Below are 16,958 nucleotides of genomic sequence, written 5' to 3'. Positions count from 1 at the left end.
CCTCCCTCTACCCTGCCATAAAGCCAAAGGTGGCCAATTCCTCAGGGCATCATAATGGGCTCACCCAAAGAAGGAGGTCTTTTAGGGGCTAACACATCCTCCCCTACATACACATTGGGGCCTTCTAAGTATGTTCATTACAACTCCCATGAGCTGCAGCCAGCAGCTACCAAGCCATTCAAAGCATGTGCAGATTGTTAGCCCTTGTTTACTCAGTCATTAAACAAAGTAGTCCCTAAGTGAAATCGCCACTGCTTTTATGATCTTATTACAGCTTTCCTTTGTTTTACAGACTGGTGAAGGTTGGAAATGTGAGGATTGGCCATGCATTTGCTTTTTCATCACCATTAACTGTGAACAGCCACTAAACAAGGGCTACCTGTACTTATTTTACAGTCTGTCTGGTTTGGATAAAGGCCAAACTGTTGCATATCCTAAGGCAGGGAAAGACCTTATTTGTTCTACTCTGAAGGAAGGATGGGAAAGCCAGACTAAAGACTGCCTTTCCATTTTCAGAGAGACTCCATTGCTACAGTCATTCCATCTCCCATAGGCAACTTTTGCACTGGGATTCACTGAAAGAAAAACTGGTAAAGGGAGGGAATGCATAATATGGCTCTACCAGTCTTAGTAGCGGGGCTGATCTTAACACTATTTTAAGGAGACAAAGACCATCACACCTTTCATAGTTTTTTGAAATACCTGCTTCAGAATAGGGCAAAAGTAGTGGCTGAAGGTTTTTCAAATTACAAAGCAGCAAATGGACTCATTACCATGTGCCCATAGAGCATTTCAGCCAACCTCTTCCTTGTATCTCCCTTTTCTCCTGGAAAATAATCTCTGCCCTTGTCAGTATTGGGAGGGGGGGTCACTAGTCAAACCTGGACTTTATTGAACAGTTTGGGCAAGTGGGCCTGTCAAGGAGATTTAAGGGGACAGATTATTCTCTGTTGTGTGTTTGTGAGAGATAAGAGATTCTCCCCAACTTGCTTGTGCATGGATGGACAGGGGCTGCCTTGGTGGTTTCTTAAGGAACAGATACAACTACTGCAGGAATATTTTCCTCCATCTGAGGCTCTCAGAGTTCACAGTCATCAGCCTATGCCTGGCATGCTCATCCGGAGACCATGCCTGTTCAGGTGACAGGGCTTCCCCACAGCTCCAGCACTCCCCCCCCCACCCCCATTCAGCTTTCATCTATTTAGCGACACAAGATTCTAGGAATAGCTCTCATTCTGCATCTATGTGTAGGGTGGTGGAGCTGGGGGTGGGGGGGGAGAGAAGGCGGCTATGAATCAAGACCTCCATTCCAGGCACTATTCTTGGCTCGGAGAGCGGGGAGGGAAAGCAAGCACGGATTTCTCTGTGGGGGCTGAAATCGAGCCTCGTGGATGATCGTCGGAAGCCTTTTCCGCTGTGAAGCCCCCCCCCCCCTTTTCCCGCTGCCCTGGCGTGCTAGCCGGTGTCAAGGGAGGCCGCATCCGTGACGTTGACTGAACGAGAGGCCCACCCGGATCGGAGTGGGGGTGGGGGAACGACCCTAAGGGAGCCAAGCGAATTTCGGCAGGAAACTCCGACCAGGAGCCTCCCGGAATCGTCCCCCGGGGTCGCGCCGTGGCGGCGAGGTCTGGTGGGTGGGTAGGGTGGCTGCCAGGTGGATCGCTCGGTTCGACGCCTCGCCCGCCGCTCTCTACCAAAGGTGGTGTTGGTGTCGGTGGGGGCCGCGGGATCTCTCCCAGGAAAGCCCCGCGAGCCCCCCGAACTGGGCAGGAATTGACTGGAAACTGGCGGCGGCAGTGGCGGCGGCCGAGGGTGGAGCCAGTGGGCGGGGCTGGCAGGGAGCGAGCTAGGCAGGAGCCAGAGAAAGAAAGAAAGGGAGACGCGTGAGCGCTCGCAGCGCAGAGGACAAAGAGAGAGAGCCCGGCACCGCCCGCGTGGAGGCTGCGGCGGCGGCGGGCCATGGGCAAGGCGAGAGCGGGCCAGCGGACCGGCCCCCCGCGCTGCCTGATCTCTTGCTAGGTTGCGCGCCCGCCGCGCTGGACTGAAGTCTGGGCGTGGGAGGGAGGGATGGCTCTGCCGCCGACCAGATATGGGGCTCCTGCGAGCGATCCCTGATTTCGGCGCTGGAAGAAACGGTGAGGAGGAGAACGACCTTGTTCCTTACGGGAAAGGTGGTGGAAGCGCGGGTGGGAGGGAGTCCGTCCTCCTAAGCCTTCGTGCCCCTGTTCCCTCCTCTGCCCCCACCCCCCACTTTTCCCCGCTCTCCACGTGCCGGTACCCATTAACGTGTCAGCCAGCCATTAGGAGCCTTTTTCCTCGCACCCCCACCCGGAGCCAGGCAACTCGGACCATCTTCTAGGATTGGTGTTTGGGCACCTGGGAGCCTTGGCACAGCCTGGGAACGTGGCATCCCTTTCCCGTGGCTGGCAATGGACTTGCCAGGTGGCGATGGGCAATATATGGGGGAGGAACTCAACGGGGGAGGGGAGGCAGCAGAGACAAGCTTGGCGCGTTCTCGTTTGCTTGTGGGAGCGCGCGCTTCGGCTCTGCGTTTCGTGTGTGTGTTTCGTGTGTGCGGGGGGGGGGGTGTTATACGCGCAAATGTGGCTTCGGGGCGCAAGAAGTATAGGATCGATGTGTCTCGGGCAGCTAAGAGGTGGTGGGGGGACTGTAAAGCGTGGGTGACACCGGCACAATAGTAGACGGAACCACTATTCGTCTCTATGCATCACGGATCAGGAGGGTTGGTGGAAATGCAGGCGGGAGGTGGAGGGGCCCCCTCCTTACGTCCAGTTGCCTTCTCTGAATGGAGGCCAAGAGGTTTTCCTAGCTGTATCTTCTCCAGCCTTGATTGTCCAATTGCTGTGTTTGGGAGAGCTCAAAGTTAGTAGCAAACGTGATTGGGGATGGGGGAGGAGGAGAATTCCCATTGTATCCCTTTTTTACTAGGAGACATTAACCACATTCCAGGGCCTAGCCTTTTTCAACCCCCCATTCTTCTTTCTCCAAGACCGATTTCTGTATCCAGTATCCATACTTCTTAATAGCATGTCATATTTTCATCTCAACCTGCCATTCCAGGTTTAGTTTTTGTTATGAGCCATTTGTTCTGGGCTGGCTCCAGGTGTATGGAAAGCAATGAAAGAGAAAACCACCTCTGTTGTGCAAACACCTTTAACCTCCAGGGCTGCACTACTACATAAATGAGGGAGCAGAAGATACAGGAATGAGGTTTGGCTCCTTTCCTTAGAGGCAGCAAGTGCTCCCAGAGTATCCTTTTAAGGGACTGGTTCCAAGTTTCCCTGACTTCTCGCGTAGCATGACTTGGTCCTTAAATCAATCCTGTACATGTTGCCTACATAGTTGTCCTCCTTGAAGCCACCCGGAACCAAGCCTGACTTGAAGGAGACTCCAATGTATATGTATGCCATAGTGGCAAGGTTGAAAAACAGCATCTTCCTGCTGAGTTTTTATCTTGAGTCTGAGTCCTTGCCAATCCAAAGCAAGGATTTCACCCCCATTGCAGGTCTAGAAGAGATAACTTAAATTATTCTCTCCTAGTCTCTGAAATAAGGGTGAGGGATGGTTAGTTCCCATTCTGTTCTGTCTAGATGGCCACAAATCTATTCTTTACTCCCCCCCCCCCCTCAAATCCAGGAAAACATATCTCAATTCCTTGCCTATACACAAGGACAGGTTAGAATGGCAGGCTTGGATGAACAAAGCTAATATGTGAGAATAAGTCACAAGAAGAATCTGGAGCAAGGATTGAGGATTTAAGATAACTGCATTAAGGCAGCCCAGAAATGAGCTGTAAGGCACTTTATCTCCAAAACCAGCATTCAGTCTGACCTTGTGTCAGAAGCTAAAGAGCCAAACGGGCACACGATTTGGGCCTCACAAAGGAAAAGAAAGGAAGTTTGCTTATCATGAGCCACCAGAAGTTCCAGCTGTAGGTCAGAGGCCTCTGTTCTGGCTGGATTGATGGGGGTCTTATCTCTCACTAAGGCATCTGTGCTTTGAGGCATAGCTATTCAGGTAGGCCAGCCTTTTGATGCATTGCTTTTAACTCCCCCACCAGCCACAGCCATTTTCTAATGCTTCCCATTGATACCAGCCTTGCATTAGGCCAGATTCATGCTGAGGAAGAATCCGTGCCAAAATGTAGCTAAAGCATTGACATTTATGGTCATGATTTGGTGCTGGAATCTGCAGCGCCCAGTACTGGCATCCCCTTTATTTGGGAGTGGGTACACGGAGAGGTACTGAATTCTTAGTTTTGCACAATTCCTGTCTCTTTTTCTCACGCAACAGAGAACATTCATAACAGACTGTTTTTTTAAAAAAAAACACTATATGCATGAAGAATTAAAGTGCACATAATATGTATTACTGTATCTAAACGATCAGTTAAATTTAGCTTTTCTAGCCCTTTCTCTTGGCAACAATATTTCTGCTACTTTCCTGAACTCCCAAATTCAGTAGAATACAAAAGCAACTGCAGGCATTGTTTTGGAAAAGCTTTCAAGCTCACGACATCACGCACAACTGCCTTATTACATGCACTCATGGAATTATCAGACCATAATCCTGGGTCCACTAAAAATTCACCAAATATTTTATCCTAAAGTGACCAATGCTTTATGGGATCTCTAACTGCATTTTTTGTGTGGAAGATATTACAAAGGCCAATTAAATCAATGCCCTTCTGAGTGCAAGATCTATTGGACACGTGACCCATTCAGCATGTAGTTCAAAACTTTCCATGAAGGAGATTTCAACAGTTCATGTGGCAGCCTGTTCCACTGACTGACAGTTCATGCACAATTCTTCCTGAAGTCTAGAGCCTGATATGGCTCCCAGTAGTTTTAACCCATTGGTTCTGTCCTCTGGAGCATTTGACAATAAGTGCAGTCTTTCAGCTATGTGACATTCTTCAGGTAGTTGTGTATTGTTGTCCTATCTGCTCACACTTGTCTCTTCTTCTGTAGACTAAACATACCCCATTAATTCAATTGTTCCCCATTGGGCTTTGTTTTCAGATCTCGGGCCACCTCTGGACTTGTTCCAATTTGTCATTGTACTTTTTCAATTATGATGCCTATGGTACAATTATGATGTCACATAATATTTTCTCCCCTATCCATGTCTGTATATTTTATCTTGTTCTGGTCTATTTTAATTGGGATTGACCTGTCCTAATACACTAGAGGAGAATATTCAGAACAATCTTATACTGTAAGGTCTTTAGCTTTTTATAAGGATAGAATATGGTCACAGAAACATTTTTTTTCTGATACTAACCTCTTGTGTTTGTTTCAGTTCTTGACATTCTATAGTTAGGATGTGATTGAAACTCCATACTTTTCCCCCAGACCTGGTAACCAGAGCAATATGCCAAACCAAAATTTACATAACATAAAAGCAAAGAATGAGGCTTATTTCAACAATTCAGAATTTTTGACAAAGAAAATAAAAAATTCAATTTGCTGCATATCTGCTGTATAAAACAGGAATGTTTGTCCATCTGTTCTCTATCAATCTATCCAATTTTATTTGCTGTCTTGACTAGATAAATGTTATTGATAGTAACATTTGCTGAAGGCAAGTAAAATCATAATTCACTCTGGTTCAGATTGACGTTTAATACTTTGCTCCAGTGTATTGTAAAAACGAAGATAACATGTTGAAAGAAATCACTGGAGAATCACAAAATTAGCAAAATATAGAATTCTAAAGACACTATTTAAGTCCAAGAAATGTTGACATTTAAAAATTTGCTGGGAAAGAAGCTGTTCTGTGATCTGTTTAAAATGTAAAAACACTGTCTGTTAGTAGGGAATTCTAGAAGGTGCTATCCCAATACATTTGGAGAGGTCCGAATTAGTGAAACTGTTCTTAACTAATATCGCTCATAACAAACTTGTACTTTAATTTTAAACATAACAATTTCTGCAATCTTGATTTATCAATTTAAAATTGTGTTTGTCAGCCATAGGGACATTAGCAAAAATGAAGTACCATAGACATATACAAGACTGAAGCCAGTTCACATTTTCTAATTTATGGATTAGTTTGGGTTCTGAAGATTTGGGGATACAGTAGTTTAACCTCAATGGTGATAAAGTTTGGGGTAAGGGAATAGTTCTCTCTTTACTTGATTGATTTTTTTAATGCTTCCACTGCATAACTGTGATTAAAGAGGCAGAAGAAGCTAGATTATTTTATTTATTTATTTATTATTATTTTGCAATAATAATATTGGTAGGCACAGATGTATCCTTGCATTCAGTTTTGCTTATGGATCTTCTACAGTCATTCTTTTGACTTTTGTAGATACAAAAATTTGGATGAATTGGCATTCAGAATCTTTCTGGGTTTTTATAGCTTATCAACAAGTAGAAAACCTACTTGGATCTATTTTTAGAATTCATTGAATTTTCTCAAATAGGGAAGCTATGACCTAAAGAGTACATGAAATCTTGGATTAATTTGCCCAATGTGGATCTTTGGCACTTTCCAAATATTATCCTTCCCTCTAGTTCCAAGGCCTTGGAGTTAGAACTTCGCTTGCATTTGTTTCTAACCCCGCCCACTGGTGGGCTCTGGTCTACAACAGAGGTAGAGCTGATTTTAACATCAAAGAAGTTTCCACACAGGTAGAATTTCTGCAAAGGCTTTAATTAATTTTTGTAATTGAAGTTGATTAAAGGTATTATTAATTTTTGATTGACTTAGGTTTTATTAAGCTGTCAAAAGCTATTACACAAACAGCTCTCACATAAGGGCATTTTCAAAATTTATTCACTTAATTGGGCTATTGGTTTGTATTTTAAGCCATGTAATACAGTGCTAAGATGAGATAATCACCTAATTCTGTAGTAAATGTATTGAAAGGCATTCATTCTGTCACTTGTATTAATACATCTAGAGCAGCGATGGCTAATCTTTTTTGGCTCGTGCGCTATAAGGGGGGAAGCGCAGGGGGGTCGTGCACGGGTATGCTGCACCCATAATGCAATGCGCAACCCCCCCAGTGTGCATGCGTGCAAGAGAGGCGTGACACCCCCCCCCCCAATTTTTCCTTGCTTTTTTTGCCCTCCCCAGGCTCCAGAGGCTTTATAGGAGCATGGGGAGGGTGAAAAGAGCCTCCCCTACACCTCCAGAGGCTTCAGGGACCTTCAGGAGGCTTCCCTGAAGCCTCCGAAGGGCAAAAAAGAACCCTACAAGCAAACCGGAAGTCACTTCCAGTTTGCTCATAGGGTCCTTTTTACTCCTCCGGAGGCTTCAGGGAAGGTTCCTGAAGCCTCCAGGGGGCTTAAACCGTCCCTATGAGCAAACCAGAAGTCCATTCCCGAACTTCCTGTTTGCCCATAGGGCTGTTTTTTTGCGCTTGGGGGGGGGGGGTTCTTTTCGCCTCCCCAGGCTCCTATAAAGCCTGAGGAGCCTGGGGAGGGCGAAAAATGGCTTTAACAAAGGCTGCACTCAGCTGGCCAGCGCGTGCATGCACGCTGGCCAGCTGATAGGGCAATGCCTCGCGTGCCATAGGTTCACCATCCCGGATCTAGAGGGTGTCAGTTAGGAAAACAGTGAAGAAGTTTGTGCCTGAAGGATTGTTAAAACTAAAATCATAGATTTGAAAGGGTCCATTTAGATCATAGAGTCCAACCCTTTGCCCAGTACAAGAGTCCCAATTAAAGCACGCCCACACGTTATTGCTTAACCTCTTTCTGAAAGAGGTAAAATGGTTTTGCTATTGAACTGTTCTTGCTACTTGGACGTTTTCCCTAACATTCAATTGGAATATGTCTTCTTGTACCTTAATCCTTTATGCCAAGTATTGCACTCTGGAGCAATAATGAATAGCCCTGAACCTGTTTGTGATGTTCTTTCAGATCTTTGAAGACTGCTACCATAACCCACTTCTTCCTCTCAGTTCCTCCAGTCTCATCATAGGTCATCATTTCTGCTCCCTTTTTTCTTCTTTATTGCCTTTTATTGCTAAACCTATTCTACTTTGTCTGAATCCTTCTTAAAATGTGATGCCCCAAACATTAATTATTTCTTACTTGAGATGGGATTTGATAAATGCAGAATAAAGTGGAATTATTACTTCTTAAAATATGGAACTATACATCTGTTTTTGCAGCCTAAAACTTCATTTGCCTTTTGTTGTACCTTCTTAAGAATACTTGACTCTTACTCAGTCAATTATTACTCTAAAGCAGGGGTGTCAAAATCAAGGCCTGGGGGCTGGACGCAGCCAGCAGGTTGCTTAGATCTGGCCTGCGGGGCCACACTGGAAACAGCAAAGGACTGGCCCATGGTGCCTCTGTCAGTGAAAACAGAGCTTGGCGGGGTAGCAATGGCCCTCCCAAGCTCCAATTTTGCTGGCAGGGGGTTGCAGGAGGATGTCACAGCTGAAAACAGCATTCGGGAGCCCGTTGTTGGTGGCAGAGCGCTTGGGCCACCACAGGCATCCCCCCCAACATGAGTGACGTTGAACTTGCCACGCCCACCCCAGCCCCTGAGGTCAAATACAACCCTGATGCGGCCCTCAGTGAAATCAACTTTGACACCCCTGCTCTAAAGTATTTTTCACAGGGACTATTGCCATGTTGGGAATTGCCCATTCTACACCATGTCCTACTTCCTTAGTGGTAACTTTTCATTTGTCTTCATTAAATTCCATTCTTTGATTTTCCAACCTATTTGACTTTCTCTAACCTACAGTATAAAGATTCTAGGATTTTTGTTTTCCCTTCTAATTTAATTCCTTGCAAATGTAATAAGCATTTCCTTTACCTCATCCAAGTGGTGAAGAAAAATGTTGAAGAGGTTAACCCTTGTGGCACTTCATTTGATACTTTCCTCCTGTTGATGCAAAACCGTTAATAAGCATCCTTTGAGTATGATTTTCAGGACACCTATGTGTTCACTTAATTGCCATACCATTCATCCCACACTAGACCAAGCCATGAGACTTCATGAGACCATGAAAAGCCCGTAGTTGTCTCTTGAACAAGTGCTAGAGAAACCTTCTATTCGTATTTCACATGTGCTCCAGAAAATATGGGCTGAGAATGTCTTTTTCCAAAATATTCTTTAAAATATGTCTATTTGGCTGGAAGTATAACAGCTTAGTTCTGAGCAACTCAGGACAAGAACATGAGCTGAATGGCAATTGTGGGGGTTCTTCCTGATGAAAGTGTCCAAATCCTCTTTTAACGCCTTTGTTACCAAGCCACAAATAGCACTAATATTCCCACTTGGGTGTAGGAATAGTACACTGAATAAATCTTGGCAATTTAGGCTTACATACCATGTGGCAGCCAGGCTTTGAGGGTGAAGCTGTGAAGTGTGTGGGTAGAAGGTTGTTGGTGAGCAGAGGAGCTGGCTGCCAATGCCAGCAGGCGAGGTGAGGCAGCATTTGGGCGCTCAAGCTTTGCCCTTAGACGTGTAGATAGTTTCATAATTTTCTGAAGCCCCTTTTCTCCACCTGGGTCCTGAGTGTTTAGCTCACATTCTCCCTGATTCTAATCATTTTGGTGGAATTAGTTGTAGTAATGGGACCCAGCCAAGACTCTAGTGTGATGACGATGACGATGTGTTCACATATCATGGCAGTGTAGAATTTGGGTTGCAGATAAGTGCCTCTTATCTAATTGAGCAAGAAGCTTTCCAATCATCCATGTATCCGCTTGAAAATACAGAAACCATGCTAAGACCTAGTTATAACTTATTGTTTGAATAAGCTGTAGTGATTGCCCTCACACAATGCTCTACTACAGTATGTTGTAAATCCACACATTACAATAATCCAGAATCAAGCAAACCACATACAGTAACTGCATAATGTGCCTCCCCCCCCCCCGCTTTAATATATTGTTTTGGGGAGGAGGGTGCCTGCACCCTGGGCACAGTTGTGCTTCCTTCTGGGAACTTACACTGAATTGATCACTAGGAAAGTAGTAGCAAATCTAATTAATAGCAGCTCTGCGAATGTAAAACTTGCACCTCTCTCTTACACTGACCAGCATTGTCTGTCTGTTTGCAGAGAAAGCCTTCCCATCAGCACTGCCATCGGTTCCCCAAAGCCCTAACCTAGCAATGGGAAGAAGTTGGGCTGGGTGCTGGTGTTACTGGTCATGCCAACCCAAGTATCCAAGAACTTGGGCAGTTGAAGAAAAGAGCAAAGGTCGTATCCGTGAACGTTCCCAGCATTCTCCTTTCCTCCATCAGGCTCCTTTAGGGGCAAGAACTCCTCCTCCTCCTTCTTCTTCTTCTTCGTGAAAGGCTCAAGAGTTGGTCTTCACATCTGCTAGCGAATCATTTCCATGGCCACAACTGCCAAGGGCTTACAGAAGACCGTGTGACTAAAAGAGAGGCAGCACTCAGACATCGGCTCCTGCCAGCACTGTCCCAGACTGAAGTATCGCCAACAGGAGCACCTGGATTTCCGATCTGTGCCATAGTGCAGGCCAGGGAGACCGAGGGACACTTTCGGCCCCACTGGCATGAACAGGTTGCAAGGAAGGCAGAGACAATTTCACCTGCAGAAGTAATCCTTTCCTTGCCTCTTCGCAGAAGAAACCTGAGAAAGTGGGATCTTTCTTCCCCTCCAAGCTGGATCTAAGAAGGACTTTTAAATTCAGAGCCTGTTAAGAGAAGTCTCTGAGGCCCCACCCTAATTCCCGAAGTAAAGATGGTGATGTCCCACGGCACCTACACCTTCCTCACCTGCTTCGCTGGCTTTTGGCTTATCTGGGGGCTCATTGTGTTGCTATGTTGCTTCTGCAGCTATCTGCGGCGACGCATGAAACGGCGACAGGAGGAGCGGCTGCGGGAGCAGCACCTGCGCACTTTGGAAATGGAGCCCTTGCATTATGAGGGCTATGGGGGCCCTGCTTATGGGGGCCCTGCCTATGGGGGAGGTTACATTCGAAGCCCACCGGGCATTCCCGTGCCCCACCGACTCCGCATTGAGCCCCACCACCCTCACCACCTCCCACCCCCAAGGCCTTGGAGCTGTAGGCATGGTAAGAGCCAGGAGATGCCCTTGTGATGACTTGTGGCTGCTTCTTAAGGGATGAAAAAAAGAGGGTAGCCATGCCAGGTTTGGAGGGAGGCCAGGAAGAGGCCTGACTTGAAGGCATGTAATCTGTCAGTTGGTGCAATGTGGGTTTTATGCTGCTGGCTTAAAACCCATAGGTTAGCCATGCTTGCCTTTTGTAGTTGAGAGATAGCCCTTCAAAGAGTTAGTGTTTGAGTTTCTTTCTTGTGGAATGGGAGGGACCCTTGGATAGTTCGAGGAGTTAAATTGGTCTCATGATGCCCCATGTGTGAAGAAGCTTCTTGAAGAGGGAAGGTGGGTATCAGCACCTCAGATATAAGAAGATGTTGCTATAAGAAAGTTGAAGGGGGGGGGATCTTCCTCCCGCCATTGTTCCTACTTCATCCAGTATTGCTCTATATAGAGAGCTTATGGAATCTCAGTCAGTGGGCATGGTGGTAATGTTGTTCCCAATGCAACTGTTGCTTCCACTCAATGGCTGTGATCCTTTTGCTTGCAGAGCCAGACCCATCTAAGCCTCCATGCTACGAGGAAGCAGTGCTGATGGCTGAGCCACCACCACCATACAGCGAAGTCCTGACAGACACACGTGGCTTATACCGCAAGATCAACGCCCCCTTCCTGAGCCACGAGCAGCCAGAGAAGCAGGAGCAGCCGCCCAGCTATAAGCCCCTTTTCCTGGATCGGGGCTACGGCTCAGCCCTCCACCTGCCAAGCTCAGCCGGGCAGGGCCCCACCTGCACCAACCTTTACTTGGAGTCCGAGCACTCACAACGTCTCTTCCCAAGCTGGACGGACTCTGAACTCAGCACCAGAGACAGCTACGAGCCCGGGCCCTGGCATCTGCCCGTCTCGATGCCTTTATTCGGCAGGACTACGGCAGTGTAGTGTGCCATATTGCGACCTACGTGGGACACTGGTTGCTGCATGGATCTGAGCAGCCTATTCCCTTGGCCTGTGGGAGCCACCAGGTCCCGCAGTCCAAGCCTTCCAGACACGTCTGGGCCACCGTCTTCACAGCGCAAAGATCCCCGTTGCAACTGACCTCTTTGGCCAGGGCGAGATTGGGGCTGGTCTCCCCATCTCACCCACTTCCCTTTCTCTGGGCCCACTACTGGCTCTGTTGGTGCTGACTGTAAGGGGGGGCCTCTTGCTTGCCCTAAACTTTGTTAAAACAATCTTTCGTTTGTTACATTTTGACAACAATAAAGTTTGTGGAACCTGATTTATTACAAACCTGGTACTGGCTGCTTGAGTCTGTGCACAAGAAAGGCGGATGCGGTTTCCCTTTATAAAGCAATCCACATGTACAGGGGTACAAAGTGAAGCAATCCCTCTGGCCTCCCGCCCCAAAGACCCAGCAGCTTTCCCTTCCTCTGCTGAGTGGCACAGCCTGTTCCGGGACAGCATTCCTTTATCACCAGCTCCACCTAGCGGTGAGCTCTTCATGCAAGGTTGGTCACCGGACAGATGTTTACCACCATTCCTCCGTGTTCCCTCACCACACAAATGCTTGCTTGCCACGTGAATTTTAAAAATTGCACAATCCTCCCCTCCCCAACGCTCTTTATAAAGTACATTTCTAACCATTTTATGGTAGGGGAGAAAAGGATGCCACCAGAAATAAAAACAGACAATAGAGTTGCCCTCAATGGTTTTCTGCAGAACTCGGCCAGAGTCCGTGGGCCCCTGCAGTTCTTCAGCATTTGCCCCAACCCATCTCCCCCCCCCCACACACACACACTCTTTCCCCCTTTCCAATAAAGTCATCCTGGATTTCAAAGCCAGCTGCCCTGCTTGGAATCAATTTATTTATTAACATACATAAGCACATTGCTGTTACAGAATTTGTGCTTTCAAAAAAAAAAACAATTACTGTACGGGGAGGGGGGGGGAAAGAAGCATGGAATGGATGAGGAAAGAAGAAAGAGAAAGGAGAAAGGTGCCCATCCAGAGTGTCCCCTTGTCCCAGGCTCCCAGGGCAAATAAAGACCTGAGGAGAAGGGTCTGGAACAGGCTCGCTCTCAGACAGAGGGCCGAGGAGCGGAGCTGAGCTTGGGGGGGGGGAGGGAAGAGTGTCTCTTGCTGCTAACGTTTGCTGGAACCCAAAATGGACAGGGCTTCTGCTTCCCTGGGAACAAGGCCTCTGGGGACCAAGTGGAGAAGGGAAGAGATGGAAGCCAGTGCCTTGCCCACACAGGGCCATTTTATTGCCATATTTTTATTTTATTTTTAATTCGTGCAAAATACTCAAAACTCCGGCAGAGCCTGAGTGGAGAAAAGGCCCTCCCATCCTCCCCCAAGAGCTGCACCCCCACCCCACCCCCCGCATCCCAAGAGATCAACCCAAATGGCATAAATGGCATTGGGACAGGAGGGATCTGAAAAAACCCCATGGGCAAAGGCAACAGGAAAGGGGTCTGCAGGGAAGCTACCAACAAAGAGGGGACCAGGCAGATTTACACGTTTCCTATTTGACACCATTAGAAAAAGAGAGAGAGAGAAAGAGAGAGAGAGAGAGAGAGAGAAAGAGCGCGCACTGGAAAAAGTTATCCCCCCTCCCAGATTTTTCTATCTGGCCGGGGTACAATCTGAGGCCATGGACCGCAGGGCTACAATATGGAGCAAGGGGGCACCAGGCCCTCACTGCGGCTGCTCCAGGCTTGCAGACACTGGACTTGCTAGGTGCAGGGTGGAGTGGCCTGAGAGTCAGCCTTAAACGCTGCCCCCAAAGCTCTCCTCTTCTTCTGGCACTGGGTCAGCATCCCAACAGGTGATGTCAATCTCTGAGGGGAAAAGAAGAAGAAGAAACCAAAAAAAAAAATTAGCTACAAGGAGGGCTGGCTGTTTGCCTTCTCCAAGGAAATCACTAATGCTTCTATTTCAGGAATCCCGAAGGGAGCCCATTTTATGCCTCAACAGAAGGTTAAAGTGTGTTCAGGCATTAAGAATGTCTGACTGAGCAGGCTACAATGGAGAGATATCCACCAGATCCACCTCTTCATTCCCTCCGTTGCTGGGGAAGCCTGAAAGATAGCGATGGTCACGCTTGAATGAAGCAACCATGATCCATAAGATAGGACAGCATTCCCTGAGTTCCTAATCACATGAAATCCTGTTTTCATGTCTGGCCTAATTGTTCAGTTGTTCCCTGTCTATTAGTACAATATAACCATGCAAGGCCCACGGTGCATCTGTTTATATTGCCCTCACAATTAGCCACTCTTAGAATCCAGAGCTGTAAAGGACCACAGAGGTTATCTAGTTCAAACTAGATAAACTAATGCATATTTGAGAACTGACCTCCACCTCAACCAAGAGAGAACTCACCCCATTACCGTAGATTGTCAGCCCTTCCCACGGGCTGACAGTTCCTACCGTCAGGAATTCTTCCTTATCTCTAGCCTCAACCTTGTAATTTTTACTCCCATGCTGACTGGGCAATTTTGGGATTTGAAATCCATGTATCTTAACATTGCCAAGTTTGGAAAACACCAATCTAGATTCTATGTTATTCCCGTCAGTTCACCTCAGGATAGCTGTTTATCCAACAGAGGTGGACTTTGGAGGTCTTCTACCCCCCTCCCCCTGATTCAGGCAGGAAGCCCTACACCACTTCAGACAAATGGTTGTCCAATCTCTTCTTAAAAACTTCCAGTGTTTCACGCTGGTAGCTCATGCTTAACTTGTGGTTGACAAGGATACCCAGATTTGTTTCATAGGCACCACTGCCAAGCAAAATCTTGCAGAGTTTATATTTGTACCTTACCTTTTTTTTCCCCTATCAAATGTACAATTTGAAATTACTCCCATTTAAATTAATTTCTTGTTTTTTGCTATGGAATGGATTTCTCTAAGACTCTCAAGAGCCTACCTGGGGGCTTATTGTAGAACACTGGAGGAGGAGCTTTAGCAGAGGGTTCTTCTGATTGGTTACAATCTTCATCTTGTGATTGGCTAAAATAGCCCTCGCTGGTCTGGAAGAAAAAAAATCAAATGGTTGCATTTGCTTCCCTTTGAAAGATGTTCATAGTGTCTATTCCCAATTTATGAATGCAGAATAACCATCATCTGTGCTTGCCTACTCCCCATCATTACAATTTGCACAAAAGGTTGCTATTCATTAACATGCATTTGAAAACTAGAGAAGGCCCATCTTTTCACAACTCTCGTTGTACAACAGTGTTGTAAAAAAAAAAACCCACCAAAGATTAATTAATCCGCATGAATGGAACAAACACTATTTAAGGCTGCATAGGAATTCATCCTTCTTTTCATTCATTTACAGGAAAGGAAACTCTAGATATCACTTCTCCAGTAGCAAGGTTAGCAAATACTTCAAGTTCAGAGAAAATGCTACATTTAAGCCCAAACTAACGAAACCTACTAATTTTCTTTGTATATCATTCTATGCTTCAATCATACCCTGGCATAATATGATGATGGCCTGGTTTACACAATAAGACAATAGCTGGGTTGTCACCGTGCTCTCAACCACAACAAGCCACTCAAACACATGTGTGAATCCTGTCTGTGAAAGTGTGCCACGGGAAGCCGTGCTATAGTAGCATCACATGTGAGCTTTGGTCTGCTTCCGAAGGCCGGCACAGGGGTTGCAAAATTGCTTTCAAGCCTTGTCAGCCTTACCTGCGTGCTCTCCTTTTGGGCAGTCTCCCCATTGGTGAGCAGTTGGGGCTCTTGGTGCACCCCAGAGGCCTCCTGCAGGGCATGCTGGTAGCTGAGGGTCATCTGATGCAGCCCTTCCACAGCAATGATGCTCGCTGGCTCTTCGTCCTGATCTGCATCACAGAAAGTTGCTGGGGGCTCAGGCAGGTCGTTGAAGTTCAAGAGGTTATCTTCAGGGAGGCCTGCAGAAGATGGGGGCTCCGGTGCCCCTGGAGGGGCATCCACCTCAACCAGCATGGGGGCAGGCATGGGAGGCCCATCGCGAAGATCCCACGGGGCTGGGGTGGGAGGTCCACCCTGCTGGAGCTCCCAGGCATCAGGAGGGTTGGGCTCCACAACGGTGCTGTCGTTCTGCCACAGGTCAAGAATGTTCTCAGAGGGGGGCGCAGGCGGTTGTGAAAAACCAAAGGCTTCCCCCAGGTCTAAAGCATCCTCACTCGGCACAGAGACCGGGGCTGCTGGGAACTGAGGCTCTTCCTTGGGAGGCGGGGCTACTGGGAAGAGAGCCTCTTCTTTGGACTCTGGGAGCATCGCATCTTCAACAGGGTCAGCCCCACTTTGCTGTGGTTCTGTCCAGTCGGGGCCTTGCCAGGCTGCAGCCCCAGGAGGCTCTTCTGCTTTCTCCACTGGTTGTTCTTCACTGGGGGGAGCCCAGTTCGTAGCAGATGCCATGCCTGTCTCTTCACTGCTCGGGCTGGAGGAGTCTGCAAGAGGGAGGAAGCGAGAGGAGGGTGTTTGGAGGGTGGCACAGGGCTGGCCCTCTGTGAACTGGACAGAATGCAAAGATAGCCAACGTCCTGCTAATTGGTCTGGGAACAGAGACAACACTGACTGCGGAGACAGGAGCAGCGCCTACCTTTTAAAGCATCCTGTTGCGTCACCTCATCCAGGGCACGCTCAATCTGCTCACCCACTGGCGTGGAAGCCGTACTGGAGTCACAGGGGCTACTAGCAGAGGCAGAGGCCTTTCTGTGTGTTTCCGTCTGGCTGCCTGTGAATGAGCCACATAGGCACTCAAGAGGGAGCGGACAAGGCAAAAGCCACAAGTCCCTGAGGCCCAGGGCCCCCCAAGTGCATACGGAAAAGATGTGGCACCTTCACTTGAAACCAAAAGAGTCATGTGATCTAACAGCACCTCCAAAAATACACGGTTTTTTCACAGCCGAGAATAGAAACCCTGGGGTCCTCCCAGCATCTC

At 47.5% G+C, this 16,958-nt stretch overlaps 2 protein-coding genes across 4 annotated transcripts in view; one reads left to right on the top strand and one right to left on the bottom strand.

The window, feature by feature from the left end:
• The first annotated feature begins 1,872 nt into the window (after positions 1-1,872).
• PRR7 (proline rich 7, synaptic) lies at positions 1,873-12,294 on the top strand. The gene is made up of 3 exons (XM_032211398.1): positions 1,873-2,135; positions 10,058-11,039; positions 11,574-12,294. The coding sequence occupies exons 2-3, from the start codon at positions 10,706-10,708 to the stop codon at positions 11,960-11,962; spliced, it is 723 nt and encodes a 240-aa protein (XP_032067289.1). The 5' UTR covers positions 1,873-2,135; positions 10,058-10,705; the 3' UTR covers positions 11,963-12,294.
• Positions 12,295-12,866: 572 nt separating this feature from the next.
• DBN1 (drebrin 1) overlaps positions 12,867-16,958 on the bottom strand; it is a 47,501-nt gene continuing 43,409 nt past the window's right edge. For 2 of the 3 annotated variants that reach the window (XM_032211394.1, XM_032211395.1), the window contains 4 exons: positions 16,617-16,751; positions 15,722-16,464; positions 14,949-15,051; positions 12,867-13,860 (listed from right to left, as the gene is read on the bottom strand). In XM_032211394.1, the coding sequence (XP_032067285.1) occupies positions 13,790-13,860; positions 14,949-15,051; positions 15,722-16,464; positions 16,617-16,751 (1,052 nt within the window). In that variant the 3' untranslated portion in view covers positions 12,867-13,789. The remainder of the gene's footprint in view (positions 13,861-14,948; positions 15,052-15,721; positions 16,465-16,616; positions 16,752-16,958) is intronic. The other variant, XM_032211396.1, reaches the window with a different exon arrangement.

The sequence above is a fragment of the Thamnophis elegans genome, chromosome 2 (genome assembly GCF_009769535.1).
Source record: "Thamnophis elegans isolate rThaEle1 chromosome 2, rThaEle1.pri, whole genome shotgun sequence".
NCBI classification, from domain to species: Eukaryota; Metazoa; Chordata; class Lepidosauria; order Squamata; family Colubridae; genus Thamnophis; species Thamnophis elegans.
The sequence above is the reverse complement of the archived record's forward strand: the minus strand, read 5'-3'. Positions and strand labels throughout refer to the sequence as shown.